The sequence below is a fragment of the Oncorhynchus masou genome, chromosome 10 (assembly GCF_036934945.1).
Source record: "Oncorhynchus masou masou isolate Uvic2021 chromosome 10, UVic_Omas_1.1, whole genome shotgun sequence".
Lineage (NCBI taxonomy): Eukaryota > Metazoa > Chordata > Actinopteri > Salmoniformes > Salmonidae > Oncorhynchus > Oncorhynchus masou.
In genome coordinates, this window is record NC_088221.1 from 723,146 (window position 1) to 748,224 (window position 25,079).

At 42.3% G+C, this 25,079-nt stretch overlaps 1 protein-coding gene across 5 annotated transcripts in view; it reads right to left on the reverse strand.

The window, feature by feature from the left end:
• lmo7a (LIM domain 7a) overlaps nucleotides 1-25,079 on the reverse strand; it is a 61,175-nt gene that overhangs the window by 15,098 nt on the left and 20,998 nt on the right. For 4 of the 5 annotated variants that reach the window (XM_064975633.1, XM_064975636.1, XM_064975634.1 and 1 more), the window contains 9 exons: nucleotides 24,151-25,054; nucleotides 15,768-16,076; nucleotides 14,852-14,966; nucleotides 9,199-9,360; nucleotides 7,612-7,799; nucleotides 7,279-7,342; nucleotides 6,792-6,851; nucleotides 4,189-4,214; nucleotides 3,447-3,551 (listed from right to left, as the gene is read on the reverse strand). In XM_064975633.1, the coding sequence (XP_064831705.1) occupies nucleotides 3,447-3,551; nucleotides 4,189-4,214; nucleotides 6,792-6,851; nucleotides 7,279-7,342; nucleotides 7,612-7,799; nucleotides 9,199-9,360; nucleotides 14,852-14,966; nucleotides 15,768-16,076; nucleotides 24,151-25,054 (1,933 nt within the window). The remainder of the gene's footprint in view (nucleotides 1-3,446; nucleotides 3,552-4,188; nucleotides 4,215-6,791; nucleotides 6,852-7,278; nucleotides 7,343-7,611; nucleotides 7,800-9,198; nucleotides 9,361-14,851; nucleotides 14,967-15,767; nucleotides 16,077-24,150; nucleotides 25,055-25,079) is intronic. The other variant, XM_064975635.1, reaches the window with a different exon arrangement.

The following is a 25,079-nucleotide window of genomic DNA, read 5'->3' on the forward strand; positions in this document are numbered from 1 at the left end:
CAAGTCTACAAGGGTTGACATTGGTGCATGTGACAAATATAATTTGATTTGAGATATTGTCACGACTTCCACCGAAGGTGGCTCCTCTCCCTGTTCGGGCGGCGCTCGGCGGTCGTCATCACCGGTCTACTAGCTGCCACCGATTCCTTTTTCTTTTCTGTTGGTTTTGTCGTGATTGTTTTCACCTGTACCTTATTTGTTGTTAATTCGGGGCTATTTAAAATCTCCTTCACTGCAGCCGACGTGAGTAAAACATTTAAACGTGTTAACCCTCGCAAGGCTGCAGGCCCAGACGGCATCCCCAGTCGCGCCCTCAGAGCATGCTTAGACCAGCTGGCTGGTGTGTTTACGGACATATTCAATCAATCCTTATCCCAGTCTGCTGTTCCCCCATGCTTCAAGAGGGCCACCATTGTTTCTGTTCCCAAGAAAGCTAAGGTAACTGAGCTAAACGACTACCGCCCCGTAGAACTCACTTCCGTCATCATGAAGTGCTTTGAGAGACTAGTCAAGGACCATATCACCTCCATCCTACCTGACACCCTAGACCCACTCCAATTTGCTTACCGCCCAAATAGGTCCACAGACGATGCAATCTCAACCACACTGCCCTAACCCATCTGGACAAGAGGAATAACTATGTGAAAATGCTGTTCATCGACTACAGCTCAGCATTTAACACCATAGTACCCTCCAAACTCGTCATCAAGCTCGAGACCCTGGGTCTCGACCCCGCCCTGTGCATCTGGGTACTGGACTTCCTGACGGGCCGCCCCCAGGTGGTGAGGGTAGGTAACAACATCTCCACCCCGCTGATCCTCAACACTGGGGCCCCACAAGGGTGCGTTCTGAGCCCTCTCCTGTACTCCCTGTTCACCCACGACTGCGTCGCCATGCACACCTCCAACTCAATCATCAAGTTTGCGGACGACACTGCAGTGGTAGGCTTGATTACCAACAACGACGAGACGGCCTACAGGGAGGAAGTGAGGGCCCTCGGAGTTGTGGTGTCAGGAAAATAACCTCACACTCAACGTCAACAAAACTAAGGAGATGATTGTGGACTTCAGGAAACAGCAGAGGGAGCACCCCCCTATCCACATCGATGGGACAGTAGTGGAGAAGGTAGTAAGGTTTAAGTTCCTCGTCGTATACATCACAGACAAACTGAATTGGAACACCCACACAGACAGCATCATGAAGAAGGCTCAGCAGCGCCTCTTCAACCTCAGGAGGCTGAAGAAATTTGGCTTGTCACCAAAAACACTCACAAGCTTCTACAGATGCACAATCTAGAGCATCCTGTCAGGCTGTATCACCGCCTGGTACAGCAAATACTTCGCTCACAACCGTAAGGCTCTCCAGAGGGTAGTGAGGTCTGCACAACGCATCACCGGGGGCAAACTACCTGCCCTCCAGGACACCTACACCACCCGATGTCACAGGAAGGCCATAAAGATCATTAAGGACAACAACCACCCGAGCCACTGCCTGTTCACCCCGCTATCATCCAGAAGGCGAGGTCAGTACAGGTGCATCAAAGCTGGAACCGAGAGACTGAAAAACAGCTTCTATCTCAAGGCCATCAGACTGTTAAACAGCCACCACTAACATTGAGTGGTTGCTGCCAACATACTGACTCAACTCCAGCCACTTTAATAATGGGAATTGATGGAAATTGATGTAAAATATATCACTAGGCACTTTAAACAATGCTACTTAATATAATGTTTACATACCCTACATTATTAATCTCATATGTATATGTTTTTACTGTACTCTATCATCTACTGCATCTTTATGTAATACATGTATCACTAGCCACTTTAAACTATGCCACTTTGTTTACATACCCTACATTACTCATCTCATATGTATATACTGTACTCGATACCATCTACTGCATCTTGCCTATGCCGTTCTGTACCATCACTCATTCATATATCTTTATGTACATATTCTTTATCCCTTTACACTTGTGTGTATAAGGTAGTAGTTTTGGAATTGTTAGGTCAGATTACTCGTTGGTTATTACTGCATTGTCGTAACTAGAAGCACAAGCATTTCGCTACACTCACATTAACATCTGCTAACCATGTGTATGTGACAAATAAATTTGATTTGATTTGACTTCCAAGGCCCGCCTGCTTTTGTGCGGGCTTATTCCTCTCTGTCAGTGGTAGATTTTCGTTTTGCTTATATGTATTTTTGCTGTTCGTTATTTGCCTGGTTTTGGGGGACTTAACTGTTTATTGGTCCTTGTGCCTGTATGTTGGCTAGACCCACCTGAATAAATATGTCTACATTGGAAGCTTTGCTCTCTGCGTCTGACTCCACACCCACCACTCCTAGCTTTCGTGACAAACATATACTGAACATAAATATAAATGCAACAATTTCAAAGATTTTACTGAGTTACAGTTCATTCATATAAGGAAATCTGTCAACTGAAATAAATTCCTTAGGCCCTAATCTATGGATTTCTCATGACTGGGCAGGGGGACAGCCACGGGTGGGCTGGGAGGGGATAGGCCCACACACTTCCAAGCCAGGCCCACCCACTGGGGAGCCAGACCAAGCCAATCAGAATGAGTTTCTCCCCACAAAAGGTTTTATTACAGACAGAAATACTACTCAGTTTCATTAGCTGTCTGGGTGGCTGATCACAGATGATCCCGCAGGTGAAAAAGCCGGATGTGGAGGTCCTGGGCTGGCATGGTTACACATGGTCTGCGGACCTACTGCCAAATTCTCTAAAACGACGTTGCAGGCGGCATATGGTAGAGAAATTAACAAATTCTCTGGCAACAGCTCTGGTGGACATTCCTGCAGTCAGCATGCCAATTGCGCACTCCGTCAAAACTTGAGACATCTGTCGCATTGTGCTATGTGAGAAAACTGCACGTTTTACAGTGGCCTTTTATTGTCCACAGCACAAGGTACACCTGTGTAATGATGATGCTTTTTAATCCGCTTCTTGATATGACACACCTGTCAGGTGGATGGATTATCTTGGCAAAGGAGAAATGCTCACTAACAGGGGTGTTAACAAATTTGTGCACAAAATTTGAGAGAAATAAGGTTTTTGTGCTTTTAGAACATTTCTGGAATATTTTATTTCAGCTATACTCCAGCTACGTCCCCCAAAGTAGGTGAACTTGGGTAGAAGCTTGGCAGAAAATCTATCTGTCTCACTAAGAAATTAGGCCGTTTGACCTGCGGGGAATATAGAGTGGAGGAACAACGAGCCTTGGCCCCCAGTCTATAGCTGCTCTGCAGGGGTCAGGTTGGACACCTATTGAAGCAAGGTCTATGTAATATAATGTGGAACCAAATGTTCTACTGTGGACACAGATGCACATGAGCCCACACACATGAGTCCACACACATGTGCATACATACACATCAAAACAACCCCACCACCAACACCCACTACAGTGTTTCACCTGTAGAAGTCGCTCCTGCTCTTTCTGCCACTTCTCCTGCCTCCGGCGCTCCTCCTCCAGGTCCCAGGACCAGTGGTTAGAGGGAGCGATGGAGGGAACAGGCATCTGACGGAAGAGAGACATTGCCTTTATAGGTCAAACTTATCCTGCCATTACACTAATAACAACATTCTTTCCCCCTATCTGATGCATGAATACAAGTAATTCAATCAACAAAACTATTTGGGTCTCCCCAACCCTTATACATATTTTCATACATTTCACTTGTTTTTTATTTAGTTGTTTCATCGTTTATGTATTAATGTGCTACCCATGTACAGTATTTCAGTTTCTATGACTAAGATGAGAAGTACAAACTTGTACTTGAACTGTTCCACAGTAGGTTATTCCTTCCGTGAGCCTTTTCAAAGTGAGCTGCAGACGATTCAGTCCACTCAAGTTATCATAATCATCATCCAGTTTCAAAGATTGTTCATTGTACAATACTCAACGACACAAAGGTTGGGGAATTCTCTGCCCTGTAGTCAAGGTAACTGGGCAATCAAGGGGTTTAAGGGAGCAACGGCTCCTGCCCTTCGGGTGGTAGTTAAATAACCCATAACTATTCCACATAGTAAAGATGTCACTCACAAAGAAGCTGTCATGCTTGAGAATGCAGTTGAGAGGCTTTATTTTCAACCCAAAAACCCCAACCACTTGTTTTAGAAAACTTTTTTTTTAATTTTTAAATAGTATTACTTACATCTGATATCGCAGAATCTGATCCTCCTTGAAAAAAATAATAAACATAATCAAGTAGCTCTAATGTTTACAGTTATATCTCAGAGTGTTATACATCATTCAGTATGCTGCCACGTCAAGTACACTGTTTGTATATTTCAAAATACTACATCATTGCCGCGTTTGTCAAGATAACTGAAGAGTTTGCTAAAGCGGACATAGACTGGCACCTAGAATTTTAGTGTTTAAACTTTTAAAACTATTAAATGGTGTTTAAACTTGAACCAAACCCTCAGCTATAATTTGAGAGTTTTTAAAATAAAGCCTAAAGCAAACAAAATGTGTTTTTTAAATTCACCTCCAGTGTTGCCAATAATGCCACAAGGAGTATATTATTTGACAGAATACCAGTCTTTGATATTCTGTCAAATAGTAGGTACCAACATACTGCATGGTAGGTACCAAAGCACATCACACTAACTAGATCAGTGTATTAACATCTCATGAAAATAAAATCATTTTTAAACAGATCACAACAAGCATGCACAAGATGCAAACAGGAATAGCACACAAAAATCTAAATAAGTCACCAAAAATCATGTTGATATATTGCAGAAGCATTGGCTATTAGTAAAAACACAAGAGCACCAGCATAGCACAGCACAGCACAGCATGCAAGGTTGAGTAGGAGGGGAGCCAATGTGTGACCTGGACATCACACCAACATTCTATACCACACACCTGACAACACATGGCACCTGAGTTAGACTTGTGATAGTATAACTTTTCAGGCTTAAGAGCCATAGATGCACGTACAGTGAGGTCTGAAATTATTGACATACTTGCTAAAGGAGTAAATATGACTGTATCAAATTAATAGGCTAAATTGAATGCAAAAACAAAAAGGGGGAAATGACATTATTTGGTACTTTCAGTACCAGTTAAAAGTTTGGACACCTACTCATTCAAGGGGTTTTCTTTATTTTTTACTACTTTCTGCACTGTAGAATAATAGTGAAGTCATCAGAACTATGAAATTACTCACATGGAATCATGTAGTAACCAAAAGGTGTTAAACAAATCAAAACATATTTTACGTGAGATTCTTGAATGTAGCCACCCTTTGCCTTGATGACAGCTTTGCACACTCTTGGCATTCTCAACAAGCTTCATGAGGTAGTCACCTGGAATGCATTTCAATTAACAGGTGTGCCTTGTTAAAAGTTGAATAGTGGAATTTCTTTCCTTCTTAATGTGTTTGAGCCAATCAGTTGTGTTGTAACAAGGTAGGGTCGGTATACAGAAGATAGCCCTATTTGGTAAAAGACCAAGTCCATATTAAGGCAAGAACAGCTCAAATAAGCAAAGAGAAACGACTGTCCATCATTATCTTAAGTCATGAAGGTCACTCAATTTTGAAAATGTCAAGAACTTTGAAAGTTTCTTCAAGTAAAACCATCAAGCGCTATGATGAAACTGGCTCTCATGAGGGCCGCCACAGGAAAGGAAGACCCAGAGTTACCTCTGCTGCAGAGGATAAGTTCATTAGAGTTACCAGATTAGAAATTGCAGCCCAAATAAATACTTCACAGAGTTCAATTAACAGACACCTCTCAACATCAACTGTTCAGAGGAGACTGTGTGAAATCAGGCCTTCATGGTCAAATTTCTGCAAAGAAATAACTATTGAAGGACACCAATAATAAGAAGAGACTTACTTGGGCCAAGAAAATGAGCAATGGACATTAGAAGGGTGGAAATCTGTCCTATGGTCTGATGAGTCCAAGATTTTTGGTTCCAACCGCTACGTCTTTGTGAGACGTAGTTCCCACCATAAAGCATGGAGGAGGAGGTGTGATGGTGCTTTGCTGGTGACACTGTCAGTTATTTATTTAGAATTAAAGGCACACTTAACAGCATGGCTACCACAGCATTCTGCAGCGATACGCCATCCCATCTGGTTTGCGCTTAGTGGGACTATCATTTGTTTTCAACAGGACAATGAGCCAACCCTCCTCCAGGCTGTGTAAGGGCTATTTGACCAAGAAGGAGAGCGATTGAGTGCTGCATCAGATGACCTGGCCTGAACAATCACGCAACCTGAACCCAATTGAGATGGTTTGGGATGAGTTGGACCGCAGAGGGAAGGAAAAGCAGCCAACAAGTGCTCAGCATATATGGGAACTCCTTAAAGACTGTTGGAAAAGCATTCCAGGTGAAGCTGGTTGAGAGAATGCCAAGAGTATGCAAAGCTGCCATCAATGCAAACATGCAGTCGGAAAAAGGGGGGGATGGAAAAAGGCATTGGCTTCAAAGACAACCTAAAAACAAACAACAAAAACAAAAAAAGCAGCGGGACCAAAACGGAGCCCTGGGGAACTGCTGAGTATTCAACTTTTTTCTCTCAACCTTCCCGTAATCATCTAAATTTAAAAAACAATTGATCATAATGATTAGGTTAAGTCATAGTTGAGCCTAAAACCTTTATACCAGGTAGGTCCATAGGAGAACCACTGGGATAGAGAGAAAGAGATGGAAGCCCAGAGCACCCAGCCTCCTGATAGTAACACAAACTATTGATAATAACCCGTCACCAAAACCAGGGCACAGTCAGGCCCTTTTTACCTTGTTCAAAAAACTCTGACCTCCGTTTTAAGTTTTTCAAAGATATGGGTTCTACAGACTCTACGTGAGAGATGGAGAAATCAGAACAGGAACACAGAGTGTAAGGGAGGAGCTGGGAGAGAAACATTGAAGTAATAGCTTCTACAGTATCATGGCATTGGTAACATCTATCAAAATCTACATTATCCCCCACTGAAAACATAACAATTTCATGACAATTTCATTAGGATTACGTCGTCACACTCAAAATAAAAACAAACTTATATAAGCTCAGGCCAGCTCTTTCCAAAATGCTCACACAAACATATCCAACATGACAAGCAAACAGAACATCATAATATCATCAGTACATAATTGAGCAATGAGCATTTCACGTATGTATGCAATCCCAAAGAGAGAATGTTGTCATTGCTTTCTCAAGCTTGTTGATGTTAATAAAGGCTAGTCATAAAAACTCTGGTTAGTATCTCTGCTCTATGCTCTTTACCTTTGTTTTTCATGGTCACTGTCTTGTCACGGGAACCTCCATTCACTCCAATGGATGCCACATCCTGCAACAAGATGAAGGAAAAGCCTGTTGAGAACTATTTGGGGTTTAATCAATACATGTTATTAAATGTGATCATGCAACTAACAAAAATCAACAGTTTTTTGCAATTGTGTCCTATATCAATGCCATTACCAAACGTTTCACAACATATTTGCAACTTTGTGATAATGCAATATCTTATCTGGGTATTTGTGAGTAAGATAAGAAAGCTAACAAGAAACACTTGAACACTTGAACATCAACACCATGAGGTCTTCGTGTAAAACTCACAATGATTTGTTGGATGTCGATTTCCTTGGTGGTTTCTATGGATCCCTGAGATGTGAAAGCCAAGCTGGTGGTTGAGTTAACAGTGGCTGTGTTGGGGGAACCTATAAGTGTTGGATGATGATTCATACTGGTCAGATTGATGGTCTTATGGCTTTTGCACGGCAGGGAAGGTAGGTCTCTGTCCCAGTCTGAACATCGCAGACACATGACAATGGAAAAGAATCAAAGGGGTGTGTGTGTGAGAGAGAGTGAAAGACAATGTATGTGTGTAAGAGAGAGTATGTGTGTGTGCGTGAAAGCACAATATTAGGAGAGGTACTTTAAAAGTACTACTACACAACTATAGGGCAAAGTACAGACGCTACAGCTTGGAAGGGAAAATAAGATTGTTTTGTTATTCTAAAGAACAGCGGGAGGATTTAGAAACCACCTTCCCAAACCATGCACAATCTACAAATCCCTAGGATTTACCAACAGGCTCACACGCTCTCCTGCAAAAGTGTCTATTATACAACGTAATAGACTGATTAATGTTTTGGTGGTGTAATCGTGTTATAATAGCATGTGTAAGCCTGTTGGGGAAAACATACTCTAAATAGGGAAGACAGAAACAGACAGAGATAAACATTCAGAAACAAACACACACAAACAGACAGACAGAGAAGGGAAGAAAGAAACAGAAGTACTGAAACACAGGCAGACGAAAAGTAAAACAGACAGACAGTCAAAACTGAGCTCCCATATCACTAACTAAAAGGTTATCCTTAAGGACCTCAGCCACCCAAGCAACGGTCTGCTCACTCTGCTATCATCTAGCAGACAGAGACGGTACAGGTGCATCAGAGCCGGGACTGAGAAACAGCTTCTATCACCAGGCCAATAGACTGTTGAACAGCCATCACTAACGGCTACCTGCCCGGTACTCTGTCCTGCACCTTGAGACTAACGCCCCATGTATATACTGTAGAGACATTGAACACTGGTGACTTCATATACTGTTAATATACTTTAATATACTGTGGATGTATATACTGTATTCTTGAGATAGATCATTCTACTATAACTATTACTGGGCATACCCTTTTCTTTTCAAAATGATATACTGTCTATACAGACCACATATTTATATTCTGGACTCTGACACTGCTCACTCTAATATATCTACTTTGAATTGTTAATAGGACTCATTTTGACATTTCTTGATCAGATTTTTAGATTGTGCATTTGTATTGTATTTGCTAGACATTCTACTGTGCTATTGGAGCTAGTAACAAGTATTTTGCTGCACCTGCTATAACACCTACAAATCTGTGTACACGATCAATAAACTTGATTTTATTTTATCCCAGAAGAGACTAGAAAACTATTGAGACAATGAAATTATAACTAAACTGCCATGAAATAATTGAGCACAACAATTTACTGACCAATTCAATGTGGCACAATAGTTTACCAACACAACAAACAAAAACAACACTGACACTAAAAATACAAATTCTCAACGTGCCTCAAACCAACAACCACACACAGACATTTGCACGCACGCACACGCCCGCACACTTTCTTTCTCTCCAGTCGTCTACTCACTGTTCCTGCCGTGGCGCCGTATGTCCATGGTGAGGCTGCCCTGCTGCAGGGCCTGCTCTGTGCTGCTCTTCCACTCGCCGTAGCTCATCTCTGCCACCCTGTGTCCACTCACCGCCAGCACCTCGTCTCCCACCTGCAGTTGGCACAGCTCCGCTGGGCTGCCTGGGGGCACAGAGATGGGCAGAGAGGTCAGAAAAACAGGGTTCTGATATAGATCATGTAATGTGGAGGGCACAGGGGGTGAGATAGAGGACAGGTGTCAGAGTAGCAATGTAGAGTTCAAGATAAGGGTAAGATGTCACAATAGAAAGACAGGCCCGAGAAAATAATTTGCAGAAACTCGTTACTAAAGACAGAGTCATCTATGATTCTCCGAATAATATTTTGAGGCAGATGTTCTCTTTTCCGTCTCATCCTCTCCCCACTAAAGGAAGATTATGGTAAGGAATTCTTTCCAAATAATATAAAAAAATGGAAAATTAACAAATGTACAGAAAGATCAGTACGAAGGCCAAATTACAGAGGAATAACTTTTTGCGGCAATTATTAAATCCTTTCACCAGTGCTTGATGGCATACCGGGAGAGGTATATCAAGTATTTTTTGATATACTAAAAGCTCCATTACTAGATTGTTTTAACTACTCCCATAGAAATGGTAGTCTGTCAGGTACTCAGCAGGAAGGTCTCTATTATTAAAACAAGACCCAGATGGTAAATATAAAGACCCAGTCTAATCTAAAAAACTGGAGGTCCCTTACACTTCAATGTTGTGATGCAAAGATACTAGCGAAATGCATAGCTCTCAGAATTAAAAGGGTTTTACCAGATTGTGTTCATCCTGATCAGACAGGTTTTTTACATGGACGATACATTGGAAATAATATACGACAACTACTAGAAATAATAAAACATCATGAAACATAAGAAGCCAGGAATGGTATTTATAGCGGATTTTGAAAAGGGATTTGATAAAGTAAGACTGGATTTTATTTATAAATGCCTGGATTTTTTCAATGTCGGTAATTCTCTTATAAAATGGGTAAAAAATAATGTATAGCAACCCCAAGTGTAATATAGTAAATAACGGCTACTTCTCAGAGAGTTTTGAATTGTCAAGAGGAGTTAAACAAGGGTGTCCGCTGTCACCATGTCTATTCGTTATGGCCATCGAAATGCTAGCTACTAAAATCAGATAACAACATTAGAGGATTAGAAATCCAAGGCTTAAGAACAGTGTCCATGTAAGCCAATAACAGCATTAGAGGATTAGAAATCCAAGGCTTAAGAACAGTGTCCATGTATGCCAATAACAGCATTAGAGGATTAGAAATCCAAGGCTTAAGAACAGTGTCCATGTATGCCGATGACTCAAGTTTTATATTAAGTCCGCAAGCTAGATCCCTGCAATGTCTCATTGAAGATCTAGATAACTTTATTGTACTCTCTGGATTAAAACCTAATTATGATAAGTGTACAATATTACGTATTGTACAACTTTTACATTTCTCTGCAGTTTACCTATAAAATGGGCTGATGGTGAAGTAGATATACTCAGTATTCATATCACAAAAGATATAAATAAGCTCTCCACAATGAATTTCAATAAAAAAAACTTGTAAAAATAGACAAGATCCTGCAACCATGGAGAGGTCTCTTTATGGAAAAATTGCCCTGATTAACTACTTAGTCATATCTCAGTTTACTCACTTACTTATGGCGCTGCCTACTCCTGATTATTTGTTTTTCAAATTATTTGAGCAAAGAATATTTAACGTTATCTGGGATGCTAAACCAGACATAATAAAACGTGCCTATCTATATAATGAATATGATTTGGGTGGGTTGAGATTATTAAATATAAAAGCACTAAAGTTCTCTCTAAAAGCTTCACTCATTCAAAAGTTTTATTTGAACCCTAAATAGTTCTCAAGTAGATTAATCAGAAAAGCTCATCCATTGTTTAAAAATAGCCTTTTTGCCTTTGTGCAGATTGCCATGTCTCATTTTCAATTAACTGAAAATGATACTTTTTTCAAAGTATCTCTCTTTTTCAAACAAGCATTGCAGAGCTGGCTACAATTTCAATTTCACCCCCAGAAAAGATAGAACAAATATTACAACACATATTATGGCTGAACGCAAATGTGTTGGTTGATAAAACACCTGTATTTATGGGAAAGATGTTTTAAAGGGTATTTTGTTCTTAAATTATAATGTATATTGGAATGGTAGAGTTATGTCCTTCATGGAGTTATCATAATTGTACTGAAAGGTCTGCGCAATCCAAGAATACAACCAATTGATTACAGCATTACCCCAAAAATGGTGGAGGCAGGTGGCAGCGGGAGGAGGTTGGGAACTGGTCTGTCTGCCCAATATAAAGGATCAAAACTGGCATAAAAGGAATAAAGAGGAATAAAAATAGCATAAATGGGAAAGTATACCATTTTCATTTGAGGACCAGGATGTTGACAACTGTACCATACAGATTGCAAAATAGTTGGGAAGAGATTTTTGATGTACTGATTCCATGGTACAGGGTGTATGAATTGATATATAAAACAACGCAAGATTCAAGTCTTAGTGCTTTTCAGCTAAAATGATTTTATAGAATTTTTGCCACTAACAAAATGTTGAATATTTGGGGCTTAAAATCATCGAAGCTCTGCAGATTTTGTTGTGAGGATGCAGAACCAATAGACCATTTATTTTGGTATTGCCCTCAGGTAGTCTGTTTCTGGTCTCAGGTTCAGAAATGGCTGAAAATGCATAGCATTGATCTAAAGTTGACCATAGAAATAGTACTGTTAGGAGATCTGGAGAGACCAGGTCAGTCAATTACTTATATACTAATACTCTTCAACTTGCAACCTTTGCATTCTATTCAATTAGATAGATTGAAATTGTTTCCTAAACATCACAGCATAGTTGAAAGATATGTGTTGCGTAAAAACCCAAAGTGGGTGGCCAGCAGAGATAGGTGGGATGGGCTGAGGGAAGCTGAGGGTTGGTATATGGAATTGGAGAAAAGTGGGAGTGTTGATGTGTGGGAGATAGAATGATGGTCAAAGATAAAAGTAAAAAATAAAGTCTAAATAAAACATAACATAAAAGTAAGTTTGAGTGACACTGAGGGGCAGTGTTTTTACAACTAATGCCAGTTTGTCTGAGGCTGATGCAGTGCAGGTGTTTGTACACATGCATATACACACACTCTCATTCAAATAAACACATACAGTACAAGAACACACACATACATGCAATAGTGCCAGACATGCACACAAACATACACAGTTGGCATTGCTGTTATGATTTTAGTTGTCCTTGATGTCCTTTGATTTAAATATATTATTTAGTTTTATAATGTTTTTCCATTGATGTTTTCTTCTGTCTTTTCCTTTTTTCTCTTTAGTTCATTCTCTTGGTTGTTGGTGTATTGGGGGGGTTCTTGAGGGTGGGGAATGGACTTTATTTTAGATTTTTCTTATGGGGGGGGGGACTGTGGGAGGGGTCTCGAATGGTTGAGGGACAGCTATTGGGGAACTGTGGGGGGATCTTGGAGGGTTTTTGGCCTGGTGGTAGATCGGTCAACATGCCCTTGAGCAGGGCATTGACCCTGGATGCTTCTTGTGTGTCGCTCTTAATGGGAGTCTGTTGGATGACTGGTATGATGTAGTTGTTGAGCGGCTTCACTGCAACTATATTGTATGTTTAGAATATTCAATACATTCATTTACATTATCTTTTTTTTATAAAAGACATGCCCGAGATAGGACAAGTCAGTGATTGCAATAAACCATCTCAATTATTTAAAGTGGCTTCTGCTTCTTGTCTCCTCCCCTCATCTGCACTGATGGGGTGGTATGACAACAGGTGACAGCTACTCCCGTAGCAAATTAGGGCAAACCTAACCTACAGTATAAGCATGAATGCGAGCATCACCGTTACCATAACTAGAAACAGCGATTCCACCATTTTGTGCACAGAGTGACATCAGTACCTTTTCTTAACAGTGGTGCAGCGATAGCAAAGTGATTCCTTAGTACATACATTTATATATATATATATATATATATATATATATATATATATATATATGCTAGAGAGAGACAGGGCCAGCAGATCTGACCCAGATAGAGGCTGCCCTACATAAGGCCTGTCACATGCTCTGTTACTTGGTCCCATCGGGTCCTACTAGCTCACGAACTGAAGAACACCAGCAGTGCCTGACTGAAATACAGGGCTCATTGTAATGGCTGGAATAGAATCAAATCAATGGTATCAAATCTGTCATGTAGAATAGAATAAAACTGTCCATCCAGGATGGACATTTTTATTTGGCATCACCTTACATTAAAGGATCACATACACATACATTCTCACATCACACACATCACTAGTCAGCCCATTATACTGCATAGACTAAAAACAGAGGACATTGATACATTCACTCACAACTGACCTCTGCCCCAACTGCACTGGATGTTATAAGTACATTTGGGGCGGCAGGGTAGCCTAGCGGTTAGAGTGTTGGGCTAGTAACCAAAAGGTTGCAAGATCGAATCCCCGAGCTGACAAGGTACAAATCTGTCAGTTAACCCACTGTTCCTAGGCCGTAATTGAAGTAAGAATTCAAGTAAGAATTTGTTCTTAACTGACTTGCCTAGTTAAATAAAGGTACAGAATAACTGTTGTTGTGTCACAACTGTTGAATGTCATGTTGTAAAATTACCCAAAATCTGATTAGTTACTTGCCTGATATTACTGTACATTCCTTTCGTTGTTGTAAGTGCCCTTTTTAATGTCGTAGACTTCCTCCATTCCCTCTTATGAAGATCCCCTGCCCCCTTACCTCTTCCCTGTCTACTGTACTCATGTGAAAGTCTGTCTTTAAGTAAAGTAATATGTATTTCTAAAATATCTATTGTTTATGCAAATACAGTGGTTAACTGTTCTTTATTTCCTACCCTCAGAAGTACAGTATTGTTTGTCACTGTTTTTGTCACCTTGTGAACTTGGTCAGCTGAATCTCTGAAAGCTTTCTGAAATACAACAGTGCTATCCAGTGGGACTGATCTGAGAAGTCATTTTGGTGTGCTGTTGAACTGTTGACCCAACTCAATAGGTGGTCTGTCATGAACCGGTGTCTTATGTTCTGGTTGAGGTGTTCCCCTCATTAACTGGCATAGTCTGGTCTGCCATTTTAGCTAACCCTAGTCAGCAGGTGTTACTACAACACACTAGTCATCCGCAAAACACTATAGTGAATTCTAAAGATACTTCAGTCATGTCTGCAAAACCACTACAGTAAATACTGAAGTATATAATGTGGAAGTTGTTACTTTGTGATTACAGTGTGTGTGTGTGTGTGTGTGGTGTGTGGTGTCTGATATGTGTGTGTGTGTGTGTGTGTGTGTGTGTGTGTGTGTGTGTGTGTGTGTGTGGTGTCTGATGTGTGTGAGTGGTGTGGTGTGGTGTGGTGTCTGTGTGGTGTGGTGTGGCGTGGTGTGGTGTGGTGTGTGTGTCTGTGGTGTGGTGTCTGTGTGTGGTGTCTGTGTGTGGTGTCTGTGTGTGGTGTGGCGTGGTGTGGTGTGGTGTGGCGTGGTGTGGCGTGGTGTGGTGTGGCGTGGCGTGGTATGTGTGTGTGTTTACCTGGTTGGATGGAGGTGATGTGTGCTCCAGTGGAGTCCCACTCAGTCTGGAAGCCAAAGTCTCGACTGCTGTTGGGCTTCTGGTTGAGACTGATCCGCATGTCAGCGTAGCTCTCCTACACAACACACAAACACACATTAAGAATGCTAGGCTGTGTTCCAAGCCAGGGAACGGATAACATTTGGTCTTCACTATGAATTATTAATTGCAGTCTGACAATGGCAAGCATCACTCCTACTGTCTCTCGCACTAGCTGCATAGAAGGGCTGGGAATTGTCCGAGACCTCACGATATTGCCAAAACAATACGATATATTGTCAAAAATAATATGTTGTGATATGTAACTACCCCCCCCCCCCCATTACTACTACATAGTACAGTATGCATGCAGTATCAAGTGTCAATCGTAGTCACTCACTCAAGTTTGCTCTGAAAAATATTTATCTGCCTAATCAGGTTTTTTCCTGGCTCGTGGTGTGGCAATGGGTGCAGTCGGCGCGGATGAATTAGTTTGAACATTTTAGAGGCCCCCTATCTTGATGTTTAAAACATAAAACCTTAAGCCAATTTCCAGAAATTCTACATATTCCGCCATGTAGCTGAGAGAACATTTAGCAGTTTTAACTATCATTTCCTGCAAGTCTATGCATTTTGCCATGGCTCATGCTGTGTTATTTTGCTCAAACTTAAAAAACAATACTGTTCAATTCATTGTTTTGGGAATTTTTGATTCCCCTGACTGTTTAGCTTTATTTTGGTGTTCTCAAAGATTATATTATAAACAAATATATAGGCAATCATCTTTTCGACATACTTTATATTTGGTTTAAGTTGTTTAAGTTTAGTTCAGTGTTTTTTTTTGTTTGTTGTTTTTTTGGGGGGGGGGGGCTTGATAGCAAACAAAATCTAAGCCTACCTGGTTTGTGTCCTTTGCAGGTACAGGACTGACCGGGGCTGAGGAGGCCATTTTCGGGGGCTGGAGTGCAGTGAAAGGACTCCTGGTCTGAGGAGGGACAGGAGAGGGGGCCAGGGTAGGGACCAGTGTGGGGTTCACTCCCCTTACCCTCTCACTCTTTTCTTCTTCCTCCTCCTCGTCTTCCTCTCCTCCACTGCTGTTGGCAGAGTTGGAGTGGGAACGTGCCTCGTCCTCGGAGGTCATGACCTGGCTATAGCGGCTGGGGGCCGACGACTTCTTGGTGACATCCATCTCGCCGTTCACACTTTTCTGAGGAGTCAATATTTATATGGTTAACAAGGAGCCTATATTTACAGATCCTTCAGACCTTTGACATTTTGTTGTTTTACAGCCTTTAAAAAATATATTACATTGACATTTTGTGTCACTGGCCTGCAATACCCCATAAAGTCAAAGGGGAATTGTGTTTAGAGTTTTTTACTAATTAATTCAAAATGAAAAGTTGAAATGTCTACAGTCAATAAGCATTCAATTCATGTGTTATGGAAAGCCTAAATACTGTACGTTCAGGAATAAAACATTGCATAAGAAGTCACATAAGTTGCATAGACTCATTCTAGACAATGCTAGACAATCTGGACCCTTTCTTTCTAAAATTATCTACCGAAATTGTTGTCACCCCTATTACTAGCCTGTTCAACCTCTCTTTCGTGTCATCTGAGATTCCCAAAGATTGTAAAGCAGCTGCGGTCATCCCCCTCTTCAAAGGGGGGGACACTCTTGACCCAAACTGCTACAGACATATATCTATCCTACCATGCCTTTCTAAGGTCTTTGAAAGCCAAGTCAACAAACAGATTACCGACCATTTCGAATCTCACCATACCTTCTCTACTATGCAATCTGGTTTCAGAGCTGGTCATGGGTGCACCTCAGCCACGCTCAAGGTCCTAAACGATATCTTAACCGCCATCGATAAGAAACATTACTGTGCAGCCGTATTCATTGATCTGACCAAGGCTTCCGACTCTGTCAATCACCACATACTCATCGGCAGACTTGACAGCCTTGGTTTCTCAAATGATTGCCTCGCCTGGTTCACCAAATACTTCTCTGATAGAGTTCAGTGTGTCAGATCGGAGGGTCTGCTGTCCGGACCTCTGGCAGTCTCTATGGGGGTGCCACAGGGTTCAATTCTTGGACCGACTCTCTTCTCTGTATACATCAATGAGGTCGCTCTTGCTGCTGGTGAGTCTCTGATCCACCTCTATGCAGGCGACACCATTCTGTATACTTCTGGCCCTTCTTTGGACACTGTGTTAACAACCCTCCAGGCAAGCTTCAATGCCATACAACTCTCCTTCCGTGGCCTCCAATTGCTCTTAAATACAAGTAAAACTAAATGCATGCTCTTCAACCGATCTCTACCTGCACCTACCCGCCTGTCCAACATCACTACTCTGGACGGCTCTGACTTAGAATATGTGGACAACTACAAATACTTAGGTGTCTGGTTAGACAGTAAACTCTCCTTCCAGACCCATATCAAACATCTCCAATCCACAGTTAAATCTAGAATTGGCTTCCTATTTCGCAACAAAGCATCCTTCACTCATGCTGTCAAACATACCCTTGTAAAACTGACCATCCTACCAATCCTCAACTTTGGCGATGTCATTTACAAAATAGCCTCCAATACCCTACTCAACAAATTGGATGCAGTCTATCACAGTGCAATCCGTTTTGTCACCAAAGCCCCATATACTACCCACCATTGCGACCTGTACGCTCTCGTTGGCTGGCCCTCGCTTCATACTCGTCGCCAAACCCGCTGGCTCCATGTCATCTACAAGACCCTGCTAGGTAAAGTCCCCCCTTATCTCAGCTCACTGGTCACCATAGCATCTCCCACCTGTAGCACACGCTCCAGCAGGTATATCGCTCTAGTCACCCCCAAAACCAATTCTTTCTTTGGCCGCCTCTCCTTCCAGTTCTCTGCTGCCAATGACTGGAACGAACTACAAAAATCTCTGAAACTGGAAACACTTATCTCCCTCACTAGCTTTAAGCACCAACTGTCAGAGCAGCTCACAGATTACTGCTCCTGTACATAGCCCACCTATATTTTAGCCCAAACAACTACCTCTTTCCCTACTGTATTTAATTAATTAATTTATTTTTCTCCTTTGCACCCCATTATTTTTATTTCTACTTTGCACATTCTTCCATTGCAAATCTACCATTCCAGTGTTTTACTTGCTATATTGTATTTACTTTGCCACCATGGCTTTTTTTTGCCTTTACCTCCCTTATCTCACCTCATTTGCTCACATCATATATAGACATGTCTATACTGTATTATTGACTGTATGTTTGTTTTACTCCATGTGTAACTCTGTGTCGTTGTATGTGTCGAACTGCTTTGCTTTATCTTGGCCAGGTCGCAATTGTAAATGAGAACTTGTTCTCAACTTGCCTACCTGGTTAAATAAAGGTGAAATAAAACATAGATAAAAATAAGTTCTGTGTGCAATAATAGTGTTTAAAATGGTTTTTGAATGACTATTTCATCTTTATACCACACACATACAATTATCTGTAAGGTCTCTCAGTAGAGGAGTGAATTATAAACCTAGACTCAACCACAAACACCAAGGTTTTCCAATGCCTCGCAAAGGAGGGCACAAATTGGGAAATGGGTCAAAAGAGAAAGCTGACACTGACTATCCCTTTGAGCACGGTGAAGTTACTAATTACACTTTGGATGGGGTATCAATATACCCAGTCACTACAAAGTCACAGGCAGCCTTCCTAACTCAGTTGCCCGAGAAAAAGCAAACCACTCAAGTATTTCACCATGAGGCCATTGGTGACTGACAATTACAGAGTTTAATGGCTGTGATAGGAGACAACTGAGGATGGATCAACAACATTGTAGTAACTCCACAATACTAACATAAATTACAGAGTGAAAAGAAGGAAGCCCATACAGAATACTAATATTCCAAAAACATGCATCCTGTTCGCAACAATACACTAAAAAGTAAAACTGCATAAAATGTGTATCACTCTTCATGTTTTCAAGCATGGTGGTGGCTGCATCATGCTATGGGTATGGTTGTCATCGGCAATGACTAGGGAGTTTTTTAGGTTAAAAACAAATAGAGCACAGGTGGACTACAATCAAGCTGTAGAAACACGTCAAGGATGATCAATGGACACTGGATGCACCTGAGCTCAACTTCAAATCTCATATCAAAGGGTCTGAATTCTTATGTAAAATATGGTATTTCTGTATTCCATATTTAATCAATTTGCAAAAATGTCTAAAAACCTGTTTCGCTTTGTCATTATGGGGCATTGTGTGTAGATTAAGGCTGTAACGTAACAAAATGTAGAAAAAGTCAAGTGGCCTGAATACTTCCCGAAGGTTACCTTCAGACAAGTCTCATGACACTTTTGGGTGAGGAAAAACGGCATCGTGTTTATGAGAGTCTCCCATTTCCATAGAGTGGTCCTAATAGTTTGTAGGCCAAACCGTTCGGATGCGTCAGTCATTTTTGCATTGAGACCAATTTTCGGTCTGACAAACACCGCTCTAGCTCTGCCACCTTTCACTGCAAATGTGGAAGTGCAACATTGGCAGATGTGGTGGATTGAGATGCATCCCTGCAAAAAAATGGATATCTCTAGACTAAACTGTCAGAGCGGCAGGTAGCCTAGTGGTTAGCGCGTTGGGCCAATGGCTATGGACAGAGTTGTGGATTAAACATTGACAGTATATCCCCACGCTCAACAAGAATGGCACATCAAGTGTGTTGACACATCTACACTGACATCACCCCAGTCTACTGAAGCAAGACGGAAATGCAAAGAAACTGACCAGGCCAAAGACATTACAAGAGCTATTTTGTACATTTGTTACAGTCTTTGGTTTATAGCCGGGGATATGCGCCTGGTGGAAGTGCTCCAGACACTTTACAAACGTCCCCTGTGCAGCCACTTTAGCAAACAGGTATTACTCGCTCTATATAAGCAAGCCAAAGTTTTCAATTCATTGTTGCGCTTACTCAAAGGCCCATTGCAGTCAAAAACATGATTTCCAAGTGCTTTATATATATTTCCACACTATGCGTTTGAAATAATACTGTGAAATTGTGAAAATTATGTTAATGTCCTTTTAGCATAAGACCTGTTTTAAAAGACCCCCTGAAATTTCTGCCTGTTTTTATGGGATTTGGCCTGTCTGGTGACAACACCAGGTGGTAAATTAGTTAGACCAATAAGAAACCGCTAGGCCAATGAAAGCTAGTTTTCCCCTTCCCACTCAGACCAGACAATCCTGGAAAAATTCTTGCTTGAGAAATTGCCCTATTATATATATTTTTTTAACCATTTTACTTTCAAACAAATCACAGTAAGGTACTTAATTGTTACCCATAAATGATTTGATATAGAGATAAAAACATCTGCATTGGATCTTTAACAGTGACAGCCCATCACATTACCCCGGAGTACCATGCCAGACACCTCCCTTTTATGAGAGTCACAAGTGTGCATCTGGCACTGAAGAATGCAGGGTCATGGTGTGTATGTAACCAAGTGGGAAGTGGGAATTTAACACATACGACTGGGAAAATCCACTTCAACAGCCCTCAAACTGGTAATTACTAGTGGAAAACTCATCTATTCAGTGCGACTAAGGAAACGACCTCTAGAACAGCATTTGACAGGTAAATGCAACAACACATTATTAACAGTGTAATTATTACATTTCATATATGTTATCGCAAAAATAATGATTTGGTAGTGTTTGTGAAGGTCTTAGGTAATATTAAAACACTATTTTTTTTTAAATAACAATAGCATTTCCATTATTTTGTTACTGTAAGCGATAATAAATAAAACACACAACAACAACAAAAAACAAGACTTCTAGTGTTTAATATATTGTATTCATAGACTGCCTTTGTTACAACTATGAAACAGAAAGCATACATATTGGAAAAATGGTAACAGCTTATTGTTATAACGACAAAATACAAAAAATACCTCAACGCAAGACTTGCTGTCAAATGCCGAAAACATCATTATAAGCGTCAAGTGTGCTTGATGGTGAAAATCAGCACAAAAACAATAATGGTATTATGAATATAAGTGTTGGTATGACAACAGTAAAATTAGTCAATTATTTATACATCGAATACCAGGGCGAATTTGTCGGTTTCCAGGCGTCGAGCTTTCGTTTCTTGTCATCCAAACGGAGGTAACACATGATCTTTCTGAACTGACATGGTTTCTCCAAAGAAATATATCTAATACATGTCTGACCAGAAGCTCTACATATCACATGCTCTTTCCACCGAATCCTCCATGGGCAATCTTCCATGGACATTGAAATGAACGCATCCAGCTCATCAACAGATAGATCCTGGCAGTGTCTCCTTGCTCCCTTTGCGCCTCAGCCACAATCCCTGATGTGCTGTCCATGACACAAACAAGGAAAGCTGGTGAGTGCGTCGCTGATGTTGTTTTTTATTTGAGACATAGGGCCTGCTCTCTCAGTGATGACATTTTGTCATGGCTTTTTCTATCTAAAGGGTGCCGTTCCTTCCTCTCTCAATGTTTCATATTGCGGTGGCACGGGAACCTGCTTAGTGCGCATTGTTCTATATTTTTGCGGTTTAGGCCCCCGAGGTGTAGGCTCAGAAAAGCCCCCGAGGTATAGGCTCAGAAAAGCCCCCGAGGTGTAGGCTCAGAAAAGCCCCCGAGGTATAGGCTCAGAAAAGCCCCCGAGGTATAGGCTCAGAAAAGCCCCCGAGGTGTAGGCTCAGAAAAGCCCCCCGAGGTGTAGGCTCAGAAAAGCCCCCGAGGTATAGGCTCAGAAAAGCCCCCGAGGTATAGGCTCAGAAAAGCCCCGAGGTATAGGCTCAGAAAAGCCCCGAGGTGTAGGCTCAGAAAAGCCCCCGAGGTGTAGGCTCAGAAAAGCCCCCGAGGTGTAGGCTCAGAAAAGCCTCCGAGGTGTAGGCTCAGAAAAGCCCCGAGGTGTAGGCTCAGAAAAGCCCCCGAGGTATAGGCTCAGAAAAGCCCCCGAGGAGTAGACTCAGAAAAGCCCCCGAGGTGTAGGCTCAGAAAAGCCTCCGAGGTGTAGGCTCAGAAAAGCCCCCGAGGTGTAGGCTCAGAAAAGCCCCCCGAGGTGTAGGCTCAGAAAAGCCCCCGAGGTGTAGGCTCAGAAAAGCCTCCGAGGTGTAGGCTCAGAAAAGCCCCCGAGGTGTAGGCTCAGAAAAGCCCCCGAGGTATAGGCTCAGAAAAGCCCCCGAGGTGTAGGCTCAGAAAAGCCCCCGAGGTGTAGGCTCAGAAAAGCCCCCGAGGTGTAGGCTCAGAAAAGCCCCCGAGGTGTAGGCTCAGAAAAGCCCCCCGAGGTGTAGGCTCAGAAAAGCCCCCGAGGAGTAGACTCAGAAGAATTTGAGATGTTGATTAATTTCTTCCCCACCATCAGCATCATTTTCATTCGGATGTTGTAGCAGCGCTAACACAGCATGTGCATCCATTCGTCTTGGCCTTCTTGCCATTGTAAATTACGCATGCTCTCACTGTCTACTCTTAGTAGGCCACTTACTTAATAATCTGTTGTTTCATGTGTGAAATTAGTTTAGGTTCAGTTTCTAAGCAAATCTCGGGGTGATAATCAACTGGGCATGGCACCTTCCACTGTCGGGAGAAGGAGCGAAGGAGGGGCAATGAGGAAAACCATTCAAAAAATGGCATGCCCTTCTATAACTGGTTATAACTCAAGTTCAATTTGTGATATTCTAACAACGGTAGTGTGTTTTATAGACTTACTAACGAAAAGTCAAGGAAGGAGGAGGGCATGACTTAAATGGCAGAGTAATACTTTTTTTACATTCCCGAGCAGTCAAAATGCCTGCTTTAGCAGTTGTAGTGTTAATGTGTTTTTTTACATTCCCGAGCAGTCAAAATGCCTGCTTTAGCAGTTGTAGTGTTAATGTGTTTTTTTACATTCCCGAGCAGTCAAAATGCCTGCTTTAGCAGTTGTAGTGTTAATGTGTTTTTTTACATTCCCGAGCAGTCAAAATGCCTGCTTTAGCAGTTGTAGTGTTAATGTGTCTTTTTTACATTCCCGAGCAGTCAAAATGCCTGCTTTAGCAGTTGTAGTGTTAATGTGTTTTTTTACATTCCCGAGCAGTCAAAATGCCTGCTTTAGCAGTTGTAGTGTTAATGTGTTTTTTTTACATTCCCTAGCAGTCAAAATGCCTGCTTTAGCAGTTGTAGTGTTAATGTGTTTTTTTACATTCCCGAGCAGTCAAAATGCCTGCTTTAGCAGTTGTAGTGTTAATGTGTTTTTTTACATTCCCGAGCAGTCAAAATGCCTGCTTTAGCAGTTGTAGTGTTAATGTGTTTTTTTACATTCCCGAGCAGTCAAAATGCCTGCTTTAGCAGTTGTAGTGTTAATGTGTTTCTTTTACATTCCCGAGCAGTCAAAATGCCTGCTTTAGCAGTTGTAGTGTTAATGTGTTTTTTTACATTCCCGAGCAGTCAAAATGCCTGCTTTAGCAGTTGTAGTGTTAATGTGTTTTTTTACATTCCCGAGCAGTCAAAATACCTGCTTTAGCAGTTGTAGTGTTAATGTGTTTTTAAAAATTCTATCATTTGTTTACAAGCATGATAGCTGTACGTTTAGTTTGTGGTTGACACAGCTTGTTGGCCATTAATCAATCTGCTTTTCTCAACGAGTTCAAATAACATGAATGCATCCGACTGGTATTTAAGACTTCACAACTGGTAAATTCCGCCCCTCCCACATGGTTACAAATGCAGCATCAGAGTGGAAACTTGTGAGGCCCAACTTAACAATCCGGTCACAAAAGACAATACAAAGAACATTGTGAATGGCAGTTAATTTTAAAGTGTACCAAAACTGAACCGTGACCCCAAAACCGCAAAACGTACCGAACCGTGGGTTTGGTGAACTGTTACTCCCCTAAGGTACACAGACCAGGCTAGTTGGTGTGAGCAACTACTACATTGGAAATAGACCACAATGCAACAAACAACACAACTTTCTTACAGTCTTAGGTCATGTTCATTATGTACCAAATGGAGGAAAACAGACAAACAGGGAACGATTATCTGGACTCTAATAAGAAACTGGCATTTTCGTTTTTTGTTGCAACATTTGTTTTATGTTGCGTGTCCTAATGAACATGACCCAGTACACAGCCATTGAAGTATATCACCCAACTCCTCTCGTCTAGATGTCCTAAAAAGCTATTTCTGCAGAGAGCAGTCCTGATGTAACAAACAACTACACACAGACAAAACTGGAAGGTGTGGTAATATTGCAGTATACTACAGTACTCACGGTGTAGGCGCGTGGCAGCGATGCGACGCAGGTGGACTGGCTCCCGAAGGGCCGTGGCGTGATGACAGAGGTGAGGCGAGCACTATCCGATTTCATGTAGCTCCTGGGGAGAGAGGCAGAAACCCGAGACACACTGGGAGGCACAGGCTTTTGCTCCATTGAGTTGTACAGTGGCTGTAGTTTGTACAGAGAACCACCACCAGTGGAAGTGGTCACTTCTTCAGCCACCTTGCCTGCCCACGGGCGCCTGGGCTCGGGTAGTTTTGGGAGGAAGCTGGGGGTGGTGGTGGTGCTGGAGGTCTCCTCCATCTTGGCTGCGCTGGTGTACCGCAAGGCCGGGCTTGGGGCTCTCTCCGAGGGGGTCAGGGCTCTCTCCGAGGGGGTCGGGGCTCTCTCCGAGGGGGTCGGGGCTCTCTCCGAGGGGGTCGGGGCTCTCTCCGAGGGGGTCGGGGCTATCTCCGAGGGGGTCGGGGCTATCTCCGAGGGGGTCGGGGCTCTCTCCGAGGGGGTCGGGGCTCTCTCCGAGGGGGTCGGGGCTCTCTCCGAGGGGGTCGGGGTTCTCTCCGAGGGTGTCAGAACGTAGCGGTTGTAGTTGGAGGTACGACCGATGGTGGTAGTGTTGTTTGTGATGTCGCTACCTGAACCGGAGGGACGGTCACTACTGTTGCTCATGTCACCCCTGGAGGATGAGTAGGCCCTGTCGGTTGCCGTGGTGGGGGCGGGGTCCTCCTCTCTCGGGTGGGGCACGGAGGGGGGTGTGGGACTGGGGCGCTCAACGGGGGTGTAGGGATAGTCGATGGTGTAGCTCCTGGGGGGGAGGGTACGGGTTTGGAGGACCGGAGTGGAGTCTTCAAACACGTCCTGGTCCAGGGCGGCGAGGGAGTTGAGACGACTGCCGATGGAGCTGTGGGAATGGAAGAGAGAGAGGG